The sequence below is a fragment of the Hemicordylus capensis genome, chromosome 11 (assembly GCF_027244095.1).
Source record: "Hemicordylus capensis ecotype Gifberg chromosome 11, rHemCap1.1.pri, whole genome shotgun sequence".
Classification (NCBI taxonomy): domain Eukaryota; kingdom Metazoa; phylum Chordata; class Lepidosauria; order Squamata; family Cordylidae; genus Hemicordylus; species Hemicordylus capensis.
The window spans coordinates 12455154-12481120 of record NC_069667.1 but is presented as its reverse complement, the minus strand read 5'-3'; the positions used below and the strand labels follow the sequence as shown (position 1 = coordinate 12481120).

General features: G+C 45.3%; 1 protein-coding gene across 10 annotated transcripts in view; it reads right to left on the bottom strand.

The window, feature by feature from the left end:
- Positions 1-25183, bottom strand: part of HDX (highly divergent homeobox) — a 71303-nt gene extending 46120 nt beyond the window's left edge. For 3 of the 10 annotated variants that reach the window (XM_053273735.1, XM_053273744.1, XM_053273745.1), the window contains exons 1-4: positions 20186-20206; positions 17324-17470; positions 5954-7066; positions 2524-2577 (exon numbers count right to left, since the gene is read on the bottom strand). In XM_053273735.1, the coding sequence (XP_053129710.1) occupies positions 2524-2577; positions 5954-7066; positions 17324-17470; positions 20186-20203 (1332 nt within the window). In that variant the 5' untranslated portion in view covers positions 20204-20206. Of the gene's footprint in view, positions 1-2523; positions 2578-5953; positions 7067-16470; positions 16559-17323; positions 17471-20185; positions 20207-21877; positions 21898-23592; positions 23638-23869; positions 24059-24655 lie in introns of those variants that run through there. The other 7 variants (XM_053273737.1, XM_053273739.1, XM_053273738.1 and 4 more) reach the window with 7 other exon arrangements.
- Between the last annotated feature and the right edge of the window lie 784 nt (positions 25184-25967).

Sequence of the window (25967 nt, the reverse complement as noted above, 5' to 3'; positions counted from 1 at the left end):
AGCAGTGAGTGAAGCGCATGTCAAGGCCAGACATGGAGCTCATCAAAGCAATCACCGAGAAACATCACACACACAGACACAGCTATCAGTGTCCATTTCTTGCCACAACACTATCTAATGAACAAAACAAAGCACAATTTAAGCAAGGCAGGAACCCAAGTCCTGCCTTAGTCAATGTGAGATCGAGACAAGTTGTTCTAGTAAAAACTAATTAGTGTACTTTCCTTTCATTGTCTCTACAACTGGACTAAATTTGGTTCAAATTGAGATCCACAAGTTAGATCTCTTGCTCCTCAAATGTTCATGTGTCTGCCATTTTGGATCGGGGTGGATGGCATCATTACAAACTACACCATTGAGGTGTCCCTGTGTGTGACTCAGTACAACTATACCAAATATGTTTCAAATCGGTTAGACAGTCCTCAAGTTAGTACACTTGCGCCTTAAAAGTTCACATGTCCATCTTGGATTGAGGTGGATGACATTACACACCATACCATTTGGGCATCCCTATGTGTCCCTTCAGCTATAGCAAATTTTGTTCAAATCAGTTAGGCGGTTCACAAGTTAGCCCACTCGCACCTCAAAAGTTTACCCGTCTGCCATCTTGGATCGAGGTGGATGGCATCATCACAAACTATGCCGTTAAGGTGTCCCTACAACTGTACCCAGTTGGTTCATATTGATTCAGGCGTTGCCAAGTTGATAGTAGGGACACACAGACAGACACACGGACATACACACAGAATGCTGGGTGATCTCATAAGCCTACTGGAAAGTAGGCTAAAAAACCAGATAGAAGTGACTCTCCTGATTTTCCCTTTTGTTTTTCTTTCACCATACTCCTCATTTTGGAGAAGTTTCCTCTTCTGAAATTCTAAGTGTCAATGACTTCTTTGGTGATTCTCTCCCTGCATGTATGCTGAACTTGATCGCACTATGGTCATTGTTCCCTAAGGGGTGCACAACACTGACATCACGCATCAGGTCCTGGGTGCCACTCATGATTAAGTCCAAGATCTCTCTGGTTGGTTCCAAGAGCAGCTGTTCTAGGGCACAATCATTCGGAGTATCTAGAAATTTGACCTCTTTGTCATTACCTGATTGTGAATTTACCCAGTCTATGTGTGGGTGATTGAAGTCACCCATTATTACTGCCCTGCCTCTCCTTGACGACTCCCTGATTTCCTCCTGCAACTCTCAGTCACCGTCAGCGTTTTAATCCAGAGGGCAATAGCATATACCCAACAGCACATTTCCTTTCAGGCCTTGTATTGTCACCCACAGGGTTTCTGTGGAGGACTCCAGTCCACCTAGGTTTTCTAGCTTGTTAGATTCTATCTCTTCTTTAACCTACAGTGCTACACCACTTCCAAGGTGCCCCTCCCCGTCCTTTCTATAGAGTTTATATCCAGGAATAACAGTGTCCCACTGGTTCTCACTGTTCCACCATGCTTCTGTTATGCCCACTATATCTATTTCTTCGTTAGCAACCAAGCACTCCAGCTCGCCCATCTTGGCTCGGAGGCTTCTGGCATTGGCATATAAGCAAGCACCTATACGCTGAATCTCTTACCTGGTATATGGTATCTTTCTTTTGGCTCTTTGATCTCTTTGACCAGCTAGCATGGCCTCCTGTCTGCTCTTTATGGGATTCTGCTCTGTCCCCTTCTGTTTTATCAGAATTTTTTACACCCTCGCACCTTATGGGACGGTATTTGCCGAACCCGATACTGCCCAACTCCTGTCAGTGCAATGAGGTTGTTCCACTCAGAGCTCCAAACAGGCCTTTTATTAAAAAGGCATTCTGTTTTGAGCTCGAAACTACTGCCCGTTTCAAGTTGAAATGTTCTGCACATCCCTAGCCCTCTTTCAAGAGCTCTGTGGGGAAAGCCGAGGGAAGAGCTACACTTCCCAGCACTCTTTACATGCCTTCCAAGATGGTGCAGAGGCTCAAGAGGGCTCAGTTTCCTTTAAGGGAGCCCCACTAGGGCAAAGTACAGCAGTATATGGTGGAAATGATAATCTCTACATGGTGCCAGGAGACCATGCAGAGTATTCAACTTTGGCAAAAGCTTTGCACAGGCTTAGTATAGACAGGGAGCCATGGCTCCCAGACCTTACAATGAAGAACACTGATTTAAGATTGTGAAGTCTTAAATCAAAGACTTAATGATTTAAGTTATTAAAAAGATATTTCAGAATATCTGTTTATGCATGTTATAATCTTTATCCTTACAAATTCCATGCTATCAGTAGAGTCAAGAATCTGACAGGGTTATAAGCAAAGAGTAATTTAAATTGGAATTACTATAAATGTACAACGGTAAGTCTATATGCAAAATTGACTGGAAAAACAGTAAAGAGTGAATCCAAGGAAGCCAGGAGGAGGAGATATTTCCTTTTAGCTCAAACAGTACCAAAAAAGTTTAATACTTGCTAAGCATTACAGTTAACAAGATTTAAGTTGAGAAATACAACCTACGTCTATGCTTGGCCATTGCTTCAATGAAAAGTACTTACCGCTCTTTTTCGGGAACACCCCATAATCCAAGGCACAGTAAGGTTTCCTGAAATCTGCAGAACGGGGAAAAAATGTTACTGAGAAGGTATATTTGCCAAACTTGGTCAATGCAAATGGATTTGAGAAACGTGTTCACACAAAAAAACTGTGCCTATAACTTTAAATCGGGGAGCATAAATTCTCCTCCTCCATGAAGGAGAGGGAGGGGGAAAGTGATTCCATAAAGAGCCAAGTTCTGTCCTAACATAAGTAACGAACTGGACTTTATGTAAAGAATTACACATTCGCTCAAACTAACGAGGAGGCTATTCACACAAGATGCAAAATTGGGCTAAGGGAGCCCAGCCCTGTTTTGCACACTCGTGTGAACCACTGGGATTGTGCCCAATCTCAGTGGCTACACATTGGCAAATCCGCCTATTTATTTATTATTATTTATTTAAAATATTTATACCCTGCCCCTCCAGCGCACTACTGCTCGGGGCAGCTCACAACAAGAAGATAGATACAATAAAAGTAATAAAATTAACTAAATTAAACAAAAAGGTTGTCAGATTAAAAACCACAATCATTATTAGGTTCAAATTAAAGGTTATATTAAAAGCTAAAAACTGAATTATAAAAAGCTGAAGAACCTACCAGATATAACCAAAATAAAAAATAAAAAATGGAGCATTAAAAAGTCTCCTTAAAAAGGGGTGCTTTAAGATGTTTTTTTAAAAAACTGAGGGAGGGAGCATGGCGAAGCTCTTCAGGGAGGGTGTTCCAAAACCAAGGGGCCACAACCAAAAAGGCCCTGTCTCTAGTCCCCACCAACTGGATCTCTGTTATTGGTGGGCCATGAGCAGGGCCTGAGACGATGGGTGGGGGGCTCTGGCAGATTCATTTGGGCGAAAACGGCCCGACAGATACCCTGGCCCCAAGCCATGTAGGGCTGGAAAGATCAATAGCACCTATGAAGCCTCCTGCTTAAAATGAGGTTAAGGGAGTGAGCGCTCCCTTAACTTCTTTTTTAAAATTGTGTGTCAGCCATGATCCACCCACCCAGGAACTGACGGGAGATAGTCTGCGGGGAGGTTAAGCGAAACTCTCTCTCCCCACAGACCTCCATGGAGTACTTCTCTCTGAGCATGAGAAAAGCTCCAAGTTCTTGCTAAGCCAGTTGACAAAAATGAGCTGTCCCAGTCAGGATCCAACCCTAGCTATGTTCTAGTCAGAGTCAGTTTGGAACAAGAAGGGCTTCCCCTCCTTTTTGGCTATCATGTGCTTGTATCTCTGGCACCACCTTTCTGTTGCCTTTTTAATGAATAGTGAATCTCAAGGCCCAATAATATAAGAGATGCAAGAAGAGAAGAGAAAAGCTTGCCCATATCAAAATTCCATAACCCCATCACTAAAACAATTTCTGGACACAATCTCTTGAGTTATAAAACAAGTGCTCAACCTCATAATTGGATTCTCTAGTAATAGGGGGCATAGTCCCCCAGGATTTTTTTTTCCTCCTGTGCAGTCCCCCTGAATTCATAACACTCATTTACTTCAGCTGAGCTGAAGCTTGCCTATGACAAAGTCTCACAGCTTGTGCACAAGTGAATTTATCCACTGTGTACCATACCAGAATCAAATTTTTGCATCTCTCATTTATTTCACTAGCTTTTTTTTTTTTTTAACATGGCCTGGCTAACACCCATATTCAGCCCACAAAGAGAAGGAAAAAGACAGTAGGTTAGTCTAAGATTAGTGGATTGAACACTTTTATTCCTATGTTACAATTTGATTCTAACTGCTGTAATCTTTGTTTTTCCGAGTTCCTGCAGGTTTATACTGTGTAGGTTTTTAGTGACTGAAAAATAAGAGTCCCCAATGATTAATAGGGCTTCAGGTACTAGTCAAAGTCTAGTCAAATAGATTGTCAAAGTATATTTATCTTCAATCCACATTTTGCCCACACCACACCATGCTAAAAGCGCTATGTGCATTTCCTTGAATTATACACTTGTCTGAAGATGCTGCCATCTCTTAATACATGCACACGGGCAAATTCTGTGTCTGAATTTGTAGTGAAACTGGACACTTGAGCAAGAGTCACCCTTATTATGCTGGGAAATGTTCTCATGAATGTAAGAGTAAGAATCACCATTCAATGGCTGACATACAACAAGAGTGTTAACTGGCTAACAACTAGGGTGTTAGGCAGTTAGCCTAGGGTTAACAACTAGCTACACATCCTGCAGAGCCATAAACAGCATCTCTCTGAGTGTGGCATTGAGTTAGTTCAGGAAGCTGTATCAGGTACCATCCTAGATATTTATTTATTTTAAAATTATATTATACTTATACACTATCCTTCATCCTAAGACCCCCAGGCCGGTTAAAAATTTAATAAAAACATAAACACAGAATAAATACATCTAGTAATTTAAAAAGAGCAAGGGACAGTTCATTGGCCAAAAGCCTATTTTATTTGAAGCCAAATGGTCTTGCTCCTCTCCCTCTTCCAAAGGAACCAAAAGCTCCCTTTCTTCCAAGGGGAATGAAGGGGAAACCAGCAAAGGTGCATGGGGGTTTCCATAAGGTCTCATACTGGGCAAAGCTTTTTTAGTCGAAGCTGGCAATGAAGGAGAAACAAAAGGCAGATGCTGTCTCACTAGGGGAACAGCGGAAGATTAAGAACATAAGAACAGCCCAGCTGGGTCAAGCCCAAGGCCTATCTAGTCCAACATATGCTTTCACACAGTGGCCCACCAGATGCTTCTGGGAAGCCCACAGGCAAGAGCTGAGGACATGCCATCTATCTTGCTGTTGCTCCCCTGCACCTGGTATTTAGAGGCATCTTGCCTCTGAGACTTGAGAAGCCTGAAAGCCTTGATCCTTGAGAAGAGAGCTGGTCTTGTGGCACTGAGCATGAATTGTCCCCTTTGCTAAGTAGGGTCTGTCTTGGTTTGCATTTGGATGGGAGACTATGTGAGAGTGTTGTAAGATATTCCCCTTGGGGGATGGGATCAAAGCTCAGTGGAAGCGTATCTAGGCTACAGGTTCAATCCTTGATAGCAGCTGGGCTGGGAGAGACTCCTTCCTGAAACCTTGAAGAGCCACTGCCAATCAGTGTGTAGTCAATACTGAGCTAAACAGACCAATGGTCTGACTTGGAATAAGGCAGCTTCCTAAATTCCTATGAGCCCTCCCCTCCCAACCTCCACTATAGTGGGAAACTCTGTATCTGCATGTATCATAGCGGAGGGGGTCCAAGAAGGTAGAATGGAATTCACTGCCTTTTCACAAAGAGGGAGAGAGGCTTCCTGTCCAAAAAAGAAAAAGAAAAATCAGCCCCAACTTATGACACTGAAATTAATGAGTTGGTGCTCCCACTTTGCAACGGAAAAGGAAGACAATGCCCTAAGCATTAAAACTTATATGAATACAAATTACCTGGTAGTTATTTTGGTTTTGAGATAGCCTTAGTTGATTGGATGCTGAAAAATGAGAAGACAGGTTACTTCTTGAGGGGCAAGAACTGCTATACAGTGCACTGGATGTATTATGCAATGAGGTCCGTGGAGGCAAGCGGTAGTCTCGGTTATGATACAGAATATTGTCATGCAAGTCCCTAGTATTCACTACGTGTGAACTGCAGCTGACGTTTTTGCCTGACCCAGATAAACCTGTCCCTGGATTCTCGACTCTGAAGGATGTACCACTGAGTCTGGAGTAGTTTTGTATCTGGGCACCCATTGATGCCAACTCTTCTTCTCTAGCATATTCATCATCAACGTCCCCAGTTTCCATGGCAATCGACAAGCAACTGTCTTCTCCTGAAGAAGATTTCTGCACATTTCCTCCCAGAATTCTCTGAGGTTGATCAGTAACGGCCAAGGAAAAAACCTCACGGATTTCCAAGTTGTGCGTGCTACAGGAAGGATCGCGAATGTTAGCCCTTTGTCCAGAGGGGATGTGTGAGGTGAGGATTGGGTGCTCTTGCTTCTGTAGTCTCTGGCACCCCACCTGCTCCACTTTACATGGTCTGTGGTACAAGACGGGCTTCTGAGGTAAAACCAACTCTGCGGTCTGAACTGAAGAACCACCATAGCTTTTCTTAGTATGGTTATAAATGGAGTTAGCTGAATTCAACACACTGGTTTGCCTTGACAGGATAATTGTTTTTTCTCCCAGGAAGAGTGAAGCATTTTTGCAGTGGGGCGCCTGGCGGGCCACAGCAATGTGCTGCCGCTGAAACTCAGGCTCACTTTTTCCTGGTGGCCTCTGAAGAGAGTTTTTATGTATATCACTCAAAGAATTAGTCTGTTTACTGGACACCAGTCTGCCAGATGAACTAGCTGGATTGTAGATACCAGTTACAATGACATCATTGTTGGAGGATGTCCAAGATGACTGTTGGCTTTGGGATCGAGCAATGCTGACCATATTTCGGACCGCAACCTCTGGAGGCATGGTCAGCGTGCTGGCAAGAGTCCCCGATGGGGAACCTCCAGTATTCACAGTGTTCTTGCTGCTCATCTTCCTTCTTTTATTGCCAACCCAGGTCTGCAAACACAAAAGGGCTTGTTAGCAAAATATGTTTATCTATCTATCTATCTATCTACCATATCTATCTATCTAAAATCTCAGGGTGGTTTACAATTTACAACAAACAACCGAAACCTAAAAATAATAAACAGATTAAGATTACCATAAATAAAATTTTAAAACATCATAAACTAAAACTCTGATGAAACAGGTGTGTTTTCAAAAGTCATTTAAAAACAACCAGAGATGGGGAGCAGTGTTCCTTGTAAGAGGGCTTCCCAGATGATGTTGACTACTACTCCCAGCATCCTCAGCTACAGTGGCCTTTGGCTGGGGATTATGAGAGTTGTAGTCCACAACAACTGGGAAGCCCTGTTACAGGGAACACTGATGGGGAGATTCTGATTTCATTTGGGAATGTGTTCCAGAGCCTCAGGGCAACTCTAGAGAAGGACCGCTTTTAGGTTGCCACCACGCCAGCAGGTGGCAACCACAACCGGACCTCTCCCAATTATCTTCAAGTTTTCTCATCCAAATTCATTTAACTCAAACCAGAATACCATTGGAGCCTCTGAGTTTGTAACATAATGCAGCACTAAACAGCCTACATGGATGAGAAGCATAAGTAATCTCTATCATGAACCCCCACTGGCAGTCTTCCAGTTGATGGCTGTGAACTGCCATTAAGTACTATACATACAAAGTAGGTATGAGAGGAACCAGAGATCATGTGCTTCCATCAAGCATGATGTCTAAACCTATCCAACTCTGGTTCCCAATCCTGATTACCCACTTCTGTCTTTGAAACTGGCCTGACAAAAGTAAGAAAAATCTAAGACAGATGTGGGTAACCATGGTTGGGAACTGGACTTGGGCAAGTTCAAGCATTACACCTGAAGGGAATGTGCACTCCCCACAATATCCAGTTTCTCTTGTATCTACTTTTAAAGTATTTACTGACAGTTATATGTCTCACCTATCAGTGAGAAGCTAGAGAGCATGATTTTCCTATCCAAAAGTGGCAGGGAGGCCCCAAGCTTTGATTTTTGTGGACACCCAGTAACTGGAGACTTCAGCTGTTTTCACCCATGGGGAAGGATAATCAACAGCAAACATCTAGAGATATGCACAAATAGGTTTTTGCAATTTGTTTCTAACTCGAATCGAATAGCAAATACTTGAATCGATTCACTGAAACAGCAGCTGTTTTGACAAATCAACTCAAATTGATTCAAGTGATTTGGCCATAGGGAACAATGGGGAACTCAAATCACCCCACTGTTCCCCGTGGGTAGGTCCTAGGGACACCAAAGTGGAATGGATGGTAGGGCATGATGAGTGCTACCTACCACGCAACCCACAAAAGAAATGGGCAAGTGGGCAATATTTTTTAACCTTTCCCCAAAACACTAATAGGATCCTAAGGGGGGGTTGGTGAAAGGTTAAAAATTTGTTAAAAATAACCTGCCCATTTCTTCTGTGGAAGGTAGCACACATGGAAGGTAACCTGCTTGCCCATTTCTTCTGTGGATGGTAGCACACATCACACTGTACTACCCAACATACTTTGGTGTCCCTAGGACCTACCCATGAGGAACAATGAGGTTTCGAGTTCCCTACTGTTCCCTATACAAGCAGAGTGCACAGATTTTGCAACCTGTCTTGAAAAACATGGCAGGACAGAAGCACACAAACCCAGCACAAAACACCGCATTTTGCCAAACACACAGTCCAAAGATGTCCCCCCCAAAGAATCACTGACCCAGAATCCATTGCCAGCCAAAGTGCCTGCACTGCAGTAACATCATTGGCACAAGTTGCTCTCTCACACAGTTATGACTCCTTACTTCAGCATTGCAACAACTGCCACAGCAGCACCCTTAGCAGCAAGCATAGCCATAAGCACAACTAGAACAACTTATTCAGCCACATTTTTACTGAGTACAACTTGCAATATAGAATGCAGATTACAAAGCAATGAGTGAAGCACAAGTTAGTCTCAACGCCAGACATGGAGCTCATCACAGCAATCACCAAGAAATATCACACACACACCTGAGATGCCACTGGTCATTTCCCGCCACAACACCATCTCAAACACAGACCAAACTACAATTCAAGGGAGGAAGGCAGCCAAGTTCTGCCTGTCAATCTAAGATCCAGCAAAACCAGGTAGTTAAAGCAGCAAGCATATTGTACTTACTCAGTGCTGAGAAAAACACAAAATCAAACCTTCCTTCCTCCCATTCTGCCGGCTACAGAGAGACAAAGCAGTCACGGCCTGATGGACAGGAAGAAACAAAGTTTCTAGACTCTTAACATGAGAAGAACTCTTCTTCTCCAGCGTACATCCCAGCCTGCCTGTGTCTGCATGACACCATGGTCTCAGATTTGTGCTGGTCCCCACCTGACAGCCTGACACATGGGTCAGAATACCAGTCCATCATCCCATCATTGGCCATGGCAGTAGCATGCGTGCATGTCTGCATGTGTCAGCAGCACTAATGGGCAGACCGTAACACATCTGGTTTGGGGGCTGGCCTGCGTGGGGCGAGCTGCCAGTGGTGGTGCACTGGGTGGGGATGACCATGAGTCACTCACCCTCCATGACCAGCTCTGGATACCCCAGCAGGGGGAGGTTGTCCTTCAGGAAGACCAGCCGCTCCACCAAGTCAGCATCCACACATGCACAATAGGCTGTCATCCTTAGTCATGGAGAACACCCTCTCGCTCTGGATGCTGTTTAGTGGGCATAAGAGGAATTGTCCGCCAACCACCAATTCCAGACAGACTTGGCAATGCATTGCCCAAAGCTGGATTGGCTCCATCTCCCGGACTGCCACCGGCTCCTGCAGGTACTGCCACCAGCTCCTGCAGGTACACACTGCTCAGCACTGCTGCAGGGCTCAGTGGGCTCCACCCTGGCAAGGCACCAAGGAACCCCCCCATGAACCACCAGGTGGAATGCAGAGGCAGAACCACCGGCTCACCTGGCCCTGTCAGGGTCACCACATTGCTAGACTGGGAAGTGGTGGTTATTTATTTATTTATTAAATTTATACCCTGCCCAAACTTACGTCTCTGGGCGGCTAACAACAATTAAAACACACATAAAAGTTAAAACAGTTATGCTGTTGATAGGGGTGGACTATGCACTAGAAGTAGGTGCTCCAGCATCCTCCACCTGGTTGCCTAACCTCTGCAACCAGGAGATCCCTCCATGGGCAGCTTGTCATGGGTGATAGCTTTGCCCTTCATCCATGGGTCACACAGGCAGGACAAAACACCCAGTGCATCCAAGGAGGCACCCAAGGATGTGCAGAGACGATCCACCACTCCAGTCCTCAGCTGACCTACCAAAGGGATTGCTTTCTCCGTGGTCAGCATAGTCTGGAGCTCATCAATTGTCTTCTTGAGGAGAAGAGTGGTGGGCAAAGCCTGGCTCAGCATTTCTGTCTGGGCACACAAGCTGCTCATGGCAACAATGAATGGCTTGAGTCCCAAGACATCCTTGGAAAGTAGCACCCGTTCCTAGATTGATAGGTCTCACACTTCTAAGCCATGGCTCTTTGCCAAGATGTGGATGGCTGCCTCTTGCTCCTGCAGGTGCTGGAGCAAGAGAAATGAGGAGTTCCACCAGGTCACAACATCCTGATGGATCAAGTGTTCAGGTAGGCCCAGCTCACGCTGCCTCTCCTTGAGCATCTTTTCACTCCAGCGGAAGAAAGCTGCTCTCTTGCGGCACCTCTTCACAAAAGCAGCCATGGCAGCAACAGGATGGTACCCAGCACCTGCAGTGATGATGTATTGACTGGCTGCAGCCCCAGAAGGGCCAAGTACATCCTGTACAGTCAGGTTCAGAATGTGCGCCACACAACGGATGGACACAAAATGAATCTGGGCTTATGTTGGCAGCATAGTTGCCCTCCACCTGGCGATCCATGGCCACCGACAGCTCATCTGCCATATGGTCAGTGTCCAGCACCTGCACATGCACCACCTGTGCTTTGATACATGGGAGGGGCTGTCCCCTCACTTTCCTGCCCCCACCAGTGCACTGTGAGGGACCGGAAAGCAGCATGCCTCCAATTGTGGCTGGTCCACAGATCTGTAGTGAAGTGCACTCTGGTGTCAGGGGCTTCTGCGCACAGCAGCCCTGACACGGCCCTCCTGCATGCCCGGTACAGGGAGGGTACCACCTGCCTGCTGAAGGTGGTGCATGAGGAGATTTTGTAGTCAGGGGCAAGCAGTCAGAGCAGTTGGCAGAAGCCAGCATTCTCTACCACCTAGAATGGCTGGTCGCCTAAAGCAATCTCCCCAATGGCTGGGGTGATGAAATAAGGCTCTGGGCAACCAAACTGCTTGCCAACCGAATGCACCCACTGCACAGGCAACATCCCCTGCTTTGGAGCAGGAGCCTTGTTGCTAGTCGAGGACACACCAGGCCTATGAAAGCTGGTCTTGTGGCAGAAAGCATGACATTTATTTATTTATTTTTACATTTATATTCCGTTCTTCCTCTAAGGAGCCCAGAGCGGGGTACACAGTTATGTTTCTCCTCACAACAACTCTGTGAGGTAGGTTAGGACATCTCCCCTTTGCTAAGCAGGGTCTGCCCTGGATGCATATGAATGGGAGACTACATGCATGAGCACTGGAAAATATTCCCCTAAGGGGATGGAGCTGCTCTGAAAAGAGCATCTGCATGTTTGCATTTAGTAGGTTACAAGTTTCCTCCCTGGCATCTCCAGTATAGGGCTAAGAAAGACTCCTGCCTGCAACCTTGCAGAAGCCACTACCAGTCTGTGTAGACAATACTGAGCTAGATGGACCAAGGGTCTGACTCGGTATATGGCAGCTTCCTATGTCCCTATGCTGTCAGCAGGAGCATGGATGCCCAGGTGATGCCACTGCAGGTCCTGAAGCACCCCTGTCATCCCTGCTGACCTGTATGCCACGGTAGATGCATGGTGTGGTTCACCAGGGCGGAGGTCAAAGTGGTTCCACACAATGCTGCTATCAGTCCATCAGTCCAAGACCATTTGAGGAGGGGGTGTACTGGGGCCCACTACTACCCACAGTTTGTAGCCGAGAAGGTCCAGGAAGCGGAAGTACTTCCTGCTCCTCCTCAGTCTCAAGACAGGTGTGTGTGTGTGTGTGTAAGGATGGAGCGAGCGATCTGGCTGGGCTGGCAACTGATGACACCTCCTTTTTTCTGTTGCCACAGGAAGAGCTTCTTCTCTGACAGGGGAGGGGTTCCCCCCATTCTACCTCAGCCGCCACAGGCTGTTGTGCTGCGGGACCAGGCTCCTCTGGGAAGGAGAGTCTGTGCGCAACTACATCAGTGGAGATGACTCGGAGAGTAGACCCCCCTCGACACAGCCCATCACAACCAGCAGCATCACCCCTCCCTCTGCCTCACCCCAGACATCTTGGGAGTTCTTTAAATAATTGAAGCCCTAACTCTGATGCAGTCAGAGGGGAGTATCTTTAAGGGGCTGTAGGATCGGGGGTGATCTATTAGTGCACACACAGAAGCTAGAAAAATTAACCCTAACCCCCGCAATAAAGAAGCAGGCTGGGGGTGTGTGTAGGGGAGCGAGCAACAATGGGGTAAGTCTAAGGCAGGCCTGCTCAACTTTGGCCCTCCAGCTGTTTTTGGACTAAAACTCCCATAATCCCCAGCCATGGTGGTCAGTAGCCAGGGATTATGGGAGTTGTAGGCGAACATCTGCAGAAGGGCCAAAGTTGAGCAAGCCTGGTCTAAAGGAAGGGAAAGAGCAGATGATAACTCTTGCCTCTCTAAACCAAACCCACCCCTCTTGTCCTAATATCTCCCTTCTCTAAACTTGGCCTATTTAAAGAACTATGTTCTATAACCTGACCAAGGCAGGGAGGTCTCACCTTCTTCACCCTAGTCTTCTGCTGGGGGTTTCCGGTGTCTCCAGCTGGAGTCTGCCAGGCATTTCTCTTGGAGACACTCTTGGGCTGAACAGACACCAGCAGAACTCAACAGCTGGGGAGAGGGCAGGCACGTACCAGTCAAGCACCCACCCACAACGCCCCCCCAAAAATAACTGGGGGGGCAGAGGGAGGAAACAATGAGAGCCTAGCAAACGGGGCACCAGACAGAATACACCAACCTACAAAAATAAAACATGAATCCACTAGGCACACAGACAGCAGCAGCAAAGGCGCAGCTTGGGGCAGCAAAAAAAAAAAAAAAAGCACACAGCACCTCAGTTATTAAAGCCACTGGGGGCTACGAGGAAGATGGGCAAAAAATGCACAGAAGAAGAAAAAATAATCTGCTACTGTTTCTATCCATGATGTGAAAAGCCTCATCTACTCATTATCAAACTTCTGTTAAAGATGCAAGAGAGCAGGCCAGGCCCTTTACTTTTTCTGGTGAATTGGCTTGGGTAGGTGGGTGGGAGCAGTATATGCCATTTTGTTTTAAGGACGGACATTCAACTATCTAGTAGAAACCTAAATATCTAGTTCTGCCAACACAACAAAAGGTTTTACAAAGATGCATTATCACCTTAAGCTACACAATTTTACACTTTTAATGTTTAAAATAAAAGAAAATAAAAGGGGGAGAACTCTTTAATAAGTATTGACTTTCTTGAGTTTCAGTTGCCCAATACATCATTCTGATGGCTCACTGGGTCCCCCGCAACCCCGTCACATACCTTGAACTTCTGTCATAAAATAGCCCACATATATCAGCACCTCAACACAGAGTTTTAATATTTGAGGCTTGAGTATTTATTCTCCCCCTCACACGGTGATAAGTATTTTTCATACAATGTATTTTTCATACAATTTTCATACAATGTAATTTTCATACAAAGTATTTTTCATACAATTTTTTCTAATGGAATCATACTCTCAATACACACACACCCTTGATCCCTAAACTAAATTTTCAATGGCCAGTTCTCAAATTATGGCTACCAAGGGGAATCTGTGGAAATGTAGCTCCATACCAGGCAAAACCAGCCCCCAGCAATGTGTGGAGCTGGCAAAAAGATGACCCCATAGTTAGGGATGATCCACATGGTGGATGGTTTTCATACCCTCTGCAAGGAGCTATTGTGTTTTGTCACATACAAGCATTTCCAACAGCTTCCATAAGGAACCCTAACATGAAAATTGCCACCACTGGAAACTGAAAAACTAACATGGGGTGCTCCAAACAAAAAGGCCAAAGTGAAGGAAGGAACTTTTCTAGTAAGATAATCACTAACTGGAGAACAGGAATGAAAGGCCAACAGTTGGGTTTAAAACAAAAAACAAAAAACAACAACAAGTAAAACTGAAAAAACAGTAATGTAAACCCAAAATGTCCCCAAAGGTACCATATATGTGCAATTGCATCAATTTCCTACTAGAATCAATTAATAGGATGAGCTTTGGAGAACAGTTTCCCACAGTAAATGTTTATTATGCAAGAAGTACTTTCTTTCTGTGGTTTCATACCAATAAACGTTCCTAGTATTTCTATAAATATATGCTAGAAACCATCCCCTTTAAAGATAATTTCAGTATAGCTGTACAAATTGCTTATTAGTATACCCACTAATGCCACATACACAAGATCACAGCTTTGCAATGTGCATAAATCTGAAGCAGCAATATCCCTTGATTCTGCATTCAAAGTGGCACCCACTTCATACAAACTTTCTTTTTGTATTACAAAAGTTCAAAATACACATATCACACATCAGCTATGAAGCATTCATGTATTTTTAAAAATGTTTGTTCCATTAAAATATATGCTAATGAAAGTATGACCCCTTTCAATAACAACTAATTTATCATTTAAGGCGACAAATAATAAAAAAGACAGAGTAATATGAGGTGTATTACTAAACTGAGTGATCTTAGGTATGTGCTCTAGCAAGTAGTACCAGCTACAGCAATGAGGAGGGATCTACATAGCTATAAGAGGGAGTTGATTGCATCAAACTGCAGGCAGCAGGTATACCGTGGTTTGCAAGGAGTGTCATGAACGATGGGGGTGGATACAAAGGGATGAAAAGAACACCAATTGTAGGGAGCAAGTAGAAATAGATGACCCTGGGGCTATGAGAAGCATAACTGTATAGAAGTAAGGTAAAGGAGTCTGGATACCTCCTATTGCACATGGCCAAGAAGGGCTTGCTAGTTTTCCTGAATAACCTATAGTGGGTATCACCCCAAGGGTTTAAAACTAGATTAACTCAAACAGTGTATTCAATAGAAAGGAACATCAATCAATAGTAGTAAGGTTCTTCAGTCAAAGTATTGTCTGAAAAGAGACACGTCTTGTTCACAAAAAGCCCTCTGCTGGGTTTTTATAGCCACACAAATGTTTTTTCAGGTATTAAACTCTTCCCATTTTTAGTCATATATACAGGCAACAGATGCCAAATGAGGATCATCATCAAGTTCATTGCGGCCTGCAGTGGGTAGGTAAGGATCACTGTACGATGGTGCTGTTTTCAAGCTATGGTCTTCATGTCTTGCAATGCAGCATGTAGGTAATGTATTACCAATCCCCTGAAACAAATCCTAAGCAGTACACAGGGATATAGAAGGGATATAGAAGCTACCATATGCATCAATCCAGCTAGCTCAGAACTGTCTTCACTGACTGGTAGTGGCTCTCCAAGGTCTCAGGCCGGAGTTTCTCCCAAGGCTACCTGGAGCTGCCAGTAGGGATGTGCATGGAACTGATTTGGAGGCCCTTTATGGGCCTCTGAACTGGTTCAAAGAACCGGCAGTTCTGCCGGTTCGAAGGTGGCAGGGCTTTGCCTTTAAGAGTGGGGGAGGGTGCGCTGACCCCTCCCACCGCTTTCCCCCTGCCAGCGTCTGTGTTTATTAATGCCCATTGGGGTGGCAGCGTACTTCCCTGCCACCCCGTTGCCCTCATCTTCCGGATATGACTGGAAGTTGCCGACATGCCTGCACGCGCCAGCACAGGCACGTGCACATCACGCATGCACTTGACTTCCGGTTATATCGGGAAGATGAGGGCAACGGGGCTGCAGGGAAGTACGCTGCCGCCCCGATGGGCTTTAATAAACACGGACGTCAGAGGGGAGGAAGCAGCGGGACGGGTAAGTGCACCCTCCCCCGCTCTTAAAGGGAGAACCTCGCCGCCTTTGAGCCTTCCTGCCGTGATTCCGTGCACATCCCTAGCTGCCAGGGATTGAATCTTGGAGCTTCTGCATGCAAAGCAGATACTCTACCCACATGTCTGGGGAAAACGTTTCAGCTTCTCAGGCAAAGAGTGCATTCCCCACCCCACCCCACCCCTAGCTTGCCCCAGAGCTACCAGGAGTTAATATCTACCCTATCACCAATGAGAAACACAGTATGCTCAATTCAAAAGGAAGGGTTTGATATCTCTAATTATAGGAACAAGTCCTCACACTGCAAGATTCTTCCTGATCTCCAAGCCAGTTCAAGAACTTCTCAGAGCTTCAAGTCTAAAATGTTCCCCATGTCCTCCTTACCAGCCTTGAAGGAAAAAACAGAAACAAAACAGAAGTGTTGTGAAGAAGAAAGCTGTCTTAAAACAAGCGCCCCATGTCACATGTTATGCCTGCCAAGGAATGAACTGAACTGCCTGCTCCTATTTTAGCATAATTAAATTGCAACATTTTGCTAAAGTCACACACACACACACACACACACACACACACACACACACACACAGAGCCAGCCATTTCCGAGCTATTTCACATGTATGCAGAGACAAATCCAGATATGATGCCAATCACGGCTTCCTGATGAGTATACACCTGTATTTCACAGGTGTATGCAAACACATATTCGTCACATTCACACTTTAAAAGCTTAGGTATTCATCTACAATGCTTTAAACGTACACCTTTTTAAAGGGTGTTTTGGAACACAGCCCTTGCATCTTCACACCATCTAGCTTTTTGAAAACATCAAATATCTAAGCTGTTGATAGCAAATTTTCAACGAGTTACAAAAGCCAGATTTTCAACAAGAGCTCTAACTTCAGATGTTAAAGAGACTCATGTTGCTTAGACAAGATGAAAGTACTTCAAGGCACTCTCTCAAACAACATAGAAAACTACAAAGAGCTGTCAATAGGTGGGGGGAAACTGTCAATAGAAAAGCAAATCACATGTTATATCAGGGGAATGAGGTTTTCCATTTCTTAACAACTCCATCCCCCGCAGATAAATAAGCAAACAAGTGTATTTAATAAACTGTTATGTAAATTCAAGCATGGAAGGCCTCAGTACTTACCCTGACTACACTGAAGTCCAGCTTAGTTTCTTGTGCACACTGTAATATGAGCTGAAAGCAATTTTTACTCTGATTTGTCATTCCATTTTCATAATAACGCTGCAATATCCTTTGTTGTTCTGCAGTAAATACAGAACGTAGATTCATCTAAAAATAAAAGAAGATACTCTGAAAATTGGAATAGTTTTAGACTTGCAGTTTGTTTTTTAAAAGCAGTCTCTCATTTATCTAGACAAATAGAAGCCTACAGTGACCTCAGCTCTGCTGTTTTCTAGATCTAGAATTCATCAATTTTCTTCAAAACAAACAAAAAAACCCAAGAGCTGCTGACATGCAGAACTCACTTCATCTGCACATAGGAAAAGCCACCACACCTAACATGAAAGAGGTTTGTTGATAGCATCACATATGTGAAAGTTCAGCAATGGACTTTATCTCTTCTCAGATCTTGATCACACTGAAGTGTGATCAAGAAATGGGACACAAGAAAGAGGTGCCCTTGGTTCTCAGCAGCTTCCACCAAGTTCTATCGGACAGAGTACATTGCTTGTAACCTGGGACACAGCCGATAACAAGTGAGAGAGGAACAGGCCAGCTCTCTCCGTTACAGACCTCTCTGTAACATACTGCAGTGAAAGAGCAGAGTCTTCACTCAGAATCATGGAAGCATCAAGTGGTACAGCTGGCCTACCATCACTATGCTCTAGAGCAAGAACCACCACTGTTTTTCAAGAGGGGGCCACTTTAACAAAAACCCTTCAATGTGAGAGCCATTCCCACCACACGGCACTTTTGCCAGCGCCGAGAGAAAGAAAAACTCTCTCTTAGTTCTGGTTTAAGAGAAATCAAGCCCTGTTGAGCCTCAATGCCACCTTGAAAAGCATGCCTAGAGCACTAGGAAGCATAGCCATTCACAAAGCTTTTCCCATAAAGCTTTACAGGAAAAGTGCCAGGAAAGACTACATTTCCCAACACTCCATGTCCACTTTCCAAGATGGCGCTGGAGTTCGACAGGGCTCTGTTTCCCTTACAGGAGTCCCACCAATGCTGGGCAAACCACTGCACTGTGTATGGGAACCATTACTTTCATGTAGTGCTGTAAGCTGTGAAGAGTATTCAGATTTTGCCAAAGCTTCGCACAAAGGCCTAATAAACAATTTGCCAGGGAGCTGCACTTAGGGAGGGTTGATAGAAGCTGCCACTGGTTCCCAGGCCTTGCAATGAAGAATGCTGCTCTAGGGATTTCTTCTCAGAAGGAGGATTTGGTAGCAGGGTATTCCCTCGGAGCCATCCTGAGTGCTAAACTTGGGGTCTTATGCTTCCCAATATCGAAAGGGCTTGCATCACCCATTTCTATTATTTATTATTAATACTATTAATATACAGAAGGCCCTCTTTATTCGCAGGGGTTCTGTTCCCGCCAATTAGAGCAAATATGGAAACTGCGAATAAAGAAACCTTACCCCTATGGGAATCCAGCGGTTAGGTTCCTTGCTCTTAAAAAAAGTGTAAAAAAAGCAGGAAGGAAGGAGAAATAAGCATAGAAAAGCATAGTACCTTTTTCTCCAGATCTCCAGGAACGTCCCCTATTTTTTGTTTATTTTTTTTAAAAAAAACCAAAAAAAAAAGCCACAAAATGGCTCCGTGCTTCAAAAATGGGGGCTGGGAATGATTTCAGAAGTCATTTCTGGCCACTCAGGAACTGCGGATAGGCAGAAATTACCTAAATTTCCTGCCATGGATAAAGAAAATGGGTCTCTAAGACCCATCCGCAGATACATGAAACCGCGATCTGCAAAATTGTAGATAAAAAGGGTCTCCTGTACAGCACTTCAACAGAAAAGTTATCAAAGTGTTTTAAATGGGAGAAGGAGGAGGAGGAGGTGGTGGTGGTTAGGAGCATAGGAAATCGCCATATACTGAGTCAGACCATTGGTCAATCTAGCTTAGTATTGTCTTCACAGACTGGCAGCGGCTTCTCCAAGGTTGCAGGCAGGAATCTCTCTCAGCCCTATCTTGGAGAAGCTAGGGAGGGAACTTGAAACCTTCTGCTCTTCCCAGAGTGGCTTCATCCCCTGAGGGGAATATCTTGCAGTGCTCACACATCAAGTCTCCCATTCAGATGCAACCAGGGCAGACCCTGCTTAGCTATGGGGACAAGTCATGCTTGCTACCACAAGACCAGCTCTCCTTTCCAACACTTGTTTCTCATCCTGTCCCCAAAGGGCTAATAATCTAAGAAGAAACACAAAGTTGATACCAGCAACACTTGTGGGATGTTCTGCTGGTCTGAACTGGGCAGTTGCTCTCCCTCTTCTAAAGCCACCACTTCTAAAGCCACCACTTTGAAAGGTGCCTCTTTGCCCAGTTAGCAGGGAGATACACTTTACTATATTTCTATGGGGACAGTGTTCCCTCTAAGAAGGATTCCTAGATGTTGTTGACTACAACTCCCAGAATCCCCAGCAGCAATGGCTTTTGCTTGGGCATTCTGGGAGTTGTAGTCAACAATATCTGGGAATCCCACTTAGAGGGAACACTTTATGGGGTTCCTAGGAATTTCTCAGTCAGATACTGGCCAGAACCAGAGCTTAGTTCTCAAAATGGTCTCAAAAGGGACTGCATAGTTGCCACCAGCTCAGGTCTATATTTTCTGTTCACATGCACAAGGTGAACTGTGTTATGTTCCATCCTGAAAGCAGCAGCCGCCAGAGGACTCAAGGAATGTAACATGCAAACTGAGCCTTGCTTCAATATAAGCTTCCTTAGGATTGCAGCCTTTGAAACAAGATTCACAACATAAGCTAATGGATGACACCATCCTATATTTATAGGTCTAGCATTGAAGTCAGTAGTAATTACTTGCAAGTTCCTCTTCATGATCTTCCATCAAGCCTCTGCTATGATCAACTCAGATCTCAGGAGTTCTTGTTGACTCAATTTTTCCCATACAGAAACATATCAGGTTTGATCAAAAAGTCAATAACTGCATATGAAGTGGACACTCATTAGAGAGACTTTCAACTGCAGCCAGTTAAAGTGCGAAAAATCAATAGCACAAATACTTGCTGACAGAGGCCTCAAAAGATTTCAGGTTGACTTTTATCTCCTGTGTATGCAACCAACAATTCATCAGATTGCGCCTTAGTCCAGAAATTATCTTGAGATTCATCAAAATTTCCAGGCAGAAGTAGATCAGCAAACAGTTACCTACTACCGCCAAGAAAGCGATTTACCATATGCCAGTGATCTTCACTATTTTCCAAGCAGAGGCCACTTTAGCAAAAAGCCTTCCGTGTGCGAGTTGTTTCCCACTGTGCTGACTTCTGCGCAGTGCTGCACTATTCTCAGTACTGGGAGGGCCCTTTAAGAAAGATGGAGCACTCTCTTAAGAACTCTAGGAGGAAAGCCCTGGGACGGGCTACATTTCCAAGCAGGGTGGATTTGATTTAAATCAAACTGATTTAAATCACGATTTAAATCACTAGCAGGGAGGATAAAAATCAAAAAAATCTGATTTAAATCAAAAAAATCTGGTTTTTTTTACTTAAAATGGATTTTTGATTTAAATCGGATTTTTTTGATTTTTATCCACCCTGCTAGTGATTTAAATCATGATTTAAATCGTGATTTAAATCAGTTTGATTTAAATCAAATCCACCCTGTTTCCAAGCACTCTGAACACCTTCCAAGATGGTGCAGGGGCTCTAGATCCCTTAAAGGAGCCCCCATGGTAGTCTACACCTGGTGCCAGGGGGAAGGTGCACTGTACTCAGCTTTGGCCAAAACTTCACACAAGCATAACAAACACTTAAGTCTCAGAGCTGCACTTAAGGCCTGGGGGCCAGTGGCAGCCCACATCAACCCTAAAAGAACACTGCCATATACAAAGATATGCATCTAACTCATCCTCAAAGAGTTGTGCATACTTCTTTCACTTTCAGATAGGCTGGCTAGCAAAATTTCTGGACTAAATGACTTGTACAGACATGCAAGTCAGCTGAGTCAAGCCGAGTCATCTGATGAAACGGACTCTCATCCATGAAGACTTATGCCACAAAATTTCGTTAGCCTTTTATATGTCAGAAGACTCTCTTTGCAGCTTTTGCTGCAATAAGCAAACTCAGCCATTCTTCTGGTACTTATTATCAGAAGGTACTTATTACCAAGTTGTTACTTCAAAAGTGACAGGAAGACCAATTTGCATTATCACACAAAAGACAAGCTGACGCTGGAAGAACTCTAAGAGCCTTTCCTAACAATAATGGGGCCAAGACCCAAGAGCACAAAGATCTTCGTATATAAAAGGACTTCATATATAGATGGACTTCATAAAAGTCCTTCTTGCTCTGTATGAATGGGAAACTATACGACCACTTGTAATCTCCACAGTACAAGATGAAAGAAAACTGGGTTCTCTGCTAACATGTACTGTTGACCACATCTTGAGCTACACAGATAATACAACTGAAAGTAGGTAGCGCCAGTGAATACAATGTAGCCAGCCAGAATCCTACATGCCCCCATTGTCCTTAGGTGACAAGGAATACACACATTATTTGGGATGGCAAAGTTTCAAGGGATGATACTTTCTCCAGATAGCAGGGTCATCCTAGGAGAACGTAGAGAAATGTAATTATGCATTTCTAAGCTTGAATCTGCTTCAGGATTTAATGGAAACATACCACCACAATCACAAAAATTGTTGATCATATCTATAATTGCCCAGTAAATGCATTAAATTTGCCCACACAAGCATTAACTTGAGAGAAACCAGCATAGACAAATAGGTACGGCCCCTCAGCAATATGAAAACAGGCTCACTTATATTAAGTCAGACCAGGAAGTCACTCCCTTACTATGCCCTAGATAGCAAACCCAGAATCTGACATACCATACTAAATAATGGTGGAAATATGGTGGGAATATAATATAAATAATGGTGGTGATAATCACTCTCCTTACCCGTTTTAAATAACATGTTTTTAGATTTTAACAGAGCACAGAACTGTAAACTGCTCAGTGGACCACACAGTCTGGTTTCACTCTTCACACAATGCAGCTTAATTCATGTGCATATATACCCGCCAGTTATCCCTACTTTGGAAACATCAAGATTAGATAATGAATGCGTTCTGTGTGGAGCTGCTCTTGAAAAGCATTTGGAAACCCCAGGTAGCTCAGAATACAGCAGAAATTTTTTTAACCCAAACTCACTGCAGTGGACATACTTCATCTGCATTCAAAGATTTACACTATTTCACAACATGTTTCTGGATGCAATTCTTTTTCTTCTCCATTTCCTTTCTTCTCTAACTTTTTTGCTTGTTTGTTAAAAAGCAAAATATAAACACCACCAGCTGACATCCAGACATCTATAATACAGAATACATCAAAAAACATTTCACAAGCTCTGAGGAAGAAGGGCGATTTTTGCTGATCTCCCTTTCCTTCTGAAGATCATTATGCCTTTAAAAAAATGTCCTGAAGGTTGTGCGACCCCCAGATACATATTTTCAGAAAATATACAGGGCTGCAGATGTGGAGGTGGGAATCTGGCAAAAATCACTCCTCCTCCATTACACACACAAAACATTTTGGTGAATGCAACCTTAGTCTGGATGTCAGCCAATAACAATAATTCAAAGCACTGGCTTTAAGTTAAACATCCCCTAAATTAATTGAAATTAGGGTATCTGAAGGACCATTCTCTGCCACATAAGCTTGTCTGTTCACTGAGATTAGAGATCCTGCTCCAGGTACTTCTGCCTTCAGAGATTCAGCAACTAGGGTCAGGGCCTTTTCCCCCCTCTGGTGCTCCATCTCTGGAATGCCCTCCTGACCAGTGTTCCCTTTAAGGCATGCATGTCTGCACATGCTCACACATTTTTTTAATGTCTGCTCAGTCAATTTTAGATCTCACTCAGGCTGAATAAGGAAAGCCCCACTCTGAATTCACATGCGCACACACTGCCTTGATACTTCCGACCAGAACAAAACTCATTCCACACACAGATGAAAAAAATTAGAGAGAGCATTGCTCCTGACAACTGTACTTCTGCCTTTTAGAAGTCACATGAAGATTATCTTATTCTCATAGAGTTTTACCTGATGAGATTTCTTACTGCTGCTGACCTTTATGCTTCATTGTGATTGGTTTGCTTTTAATTTCTATTGTAATAACATTTTATTCTAGGTTTTTATATTATTAGCCACCTTGGACAGATATGTGGAAAGGCGGGGTATAAGTGTTTAAATACAGTACTTACTAATACTGTTACTTTCCTAGAGCTTTTTCTTTCTTCCTCCAGACACTGCAATTTTAGAACACAAATACTACTATATACCACTTTTACATTATAAACTTGGAACATTATTATGAAGAACATCATGAACTTTGTTTAAAAGGAAGAAAGCAGGAACTAAATCGATATACTTGGGTGGCATGCACCCCACCCATTACAGCTGCTAGAATCCAATTACATTATAACTACTGTGTAGGTACTAGGCAAGCTTCAACTGCTAGTGTAACCAAATTTGACACACCCTTCCTTGCACTCCTAGTTCCTCTCCTACAGCCGGCACGAGAAACCATAAGTGAGATACTCCAACCTCAATTTCCTAACAAAAAAAATCCCCAACCTCACTACCACCATGCCCAGTTTTCCCTTTTGTGATTTCTACAACCCATCGCACCACCACGCATGCGTTGCACTTCCCATTCATTAAAAAAAATGAAAAAGAAAAAGCAGCCCTGTGGGTGAGCATGCGCAACCCTCCCACACTCAAACACTTAGCACCAGCCGCATGCGCAGAACTGTTTTCTGCCTCAACCTGCTCCATTCGCAGCTTTGTCAGACGCTGGGGCTTGCGTACGAGGGACTGACGTCCGGAAGGCCAAGGGCACGCACGGCGAGGGCTTGCTGGAGCGCGACGCTTCCCCCACTCCGCATGCGCACTTGGCTGCCGCCAGCACGCTAAGCGCACGCGCGGGGATTCTCGCGCGGCGGCGGCAGGTGACACGGGCGTCCGCTGCCGCAGATTCCAGCCGAGGGCCGACGCGCATGCGCGCCCCGAGTCATGGCTCGCGAGCGCCAGGCTGAAGCCGAACCCCGCTTGCCCCTCCCCTCCCCTCCCCCACACTCCGGCCCTCAGCCAAGCGGGCATCTTCCTCCAGCCCAGCCCCCACGCAGGCCAGCGCAGAGGCCGCCCGCCTAGATGTCCCCAGCCGCCGCCCTCCCCTTCCCGCAGCCCCCCACTCTTTCCCCTCAGGAGTCGCGCGCCGTCCCCGCCCCCACACTTCTCATGCCCTCCCCCCACCGCCGAACCCACCGTGCTCTGTGGGGCGGGTGGGGCCGGTCCGGCAGGGGGGGCTCAGGGCTCCGAATTCAGCCGGTTTCGGCTGGGTCGGTCCCGGCGTCACACAATGAAATCAGCGCCTCCGATCATTAATTCTCATCATGATCGTGACGTCAGCGTAGACAGCGGCCAATCGGAGCTCGAGATCAGCGCCGGCCGGGACAGTCTCTGCCCCCGCCTCCCTACCCCGGGGGGGAGAGCCTGATGCAAAGAACAGCCCTCGCTCGGGAGGGGAGGGGCCGCGTCCTGGCGGCCCTGGAGCGGCCCGGCCAGCGAGGAGGGAGGGCGGCAGGTCCTGAGAACGGCGGCTCCAGGGCTGCGAAGGGGTGCGGGCGGGCTGCGCGGAGGCAATCGGTCACGACGCGCCGCACGAGCCACGGAGACCCGCCACGACTGGGGCTGTCCGCCGTTGCGCCCCCTCGTCCACGCCGGGGTGGGCAGGATGGCCGAGTGGGAATTTAGAAGGAGACCACCCAGACAGACGCACAGCCCTAGGCGCTGTGGCGGCGGCGGCGGCGGCTCCTACGAGGCTGCACAGAGAAGAGTCACGGATGCCTCGTCGTTCTGACGCCAGACTGCCAGTTGCAGAATTCGACACGATGTACCGCTTTTCAGCCACCACCACGGCAGAAGTTCGCGTGGCCGAGCGAATGGGAGGAGGGTTCGTCCTGGGAAAAAGAAACCCCAGCAGCCTTTGGGTGGGAGGGATTTCACTGTGCGGAAAGGGGCTTCTGCTGTCCATTGATAGCCCCCCCCTTCACCATCTATTAAAACCTGTCAATAACTTATGCAGGTCCGTGGAGAAACCAGAGAACCCACAATAGAAGAAGAGGCAAGGAACAAGTGTCAAAAGCAGCCTCGACATTGTTATGCCCTTCTCTCTTCCTACAGATCAAGCTAGGCTGCGATGGCTCCTTCCCTGCAGCCTTTACTCTGGCCCCTGTCAAAGTGTTACCTTCACTTGTCAACTGCTCTGCCCCTGCCGCTCAGGCATGTTCCAGTCATTGGAGCATGTGTTACTTTATTGTATATTTTATAGAAATATACATTCCCTTCTTATTGGTCCAATTTTGTTACGCTATCCAGGCAGGCCCGACGACTTTTCTGTAAAATTTCTTCTTTCTGACTCTGATGCCGAGATTAGCTATTGTGGGGCCAAATTTTGGCCCCTGATGTTACAAATGCTTGTAACATCAGGAAACAAATGGTTAACCCTTATGTTATGTAAGGTACATGTGTTATTCTGGTGGTGGGCGGGTAGTTTAGTGTTATTCATTATTATTTA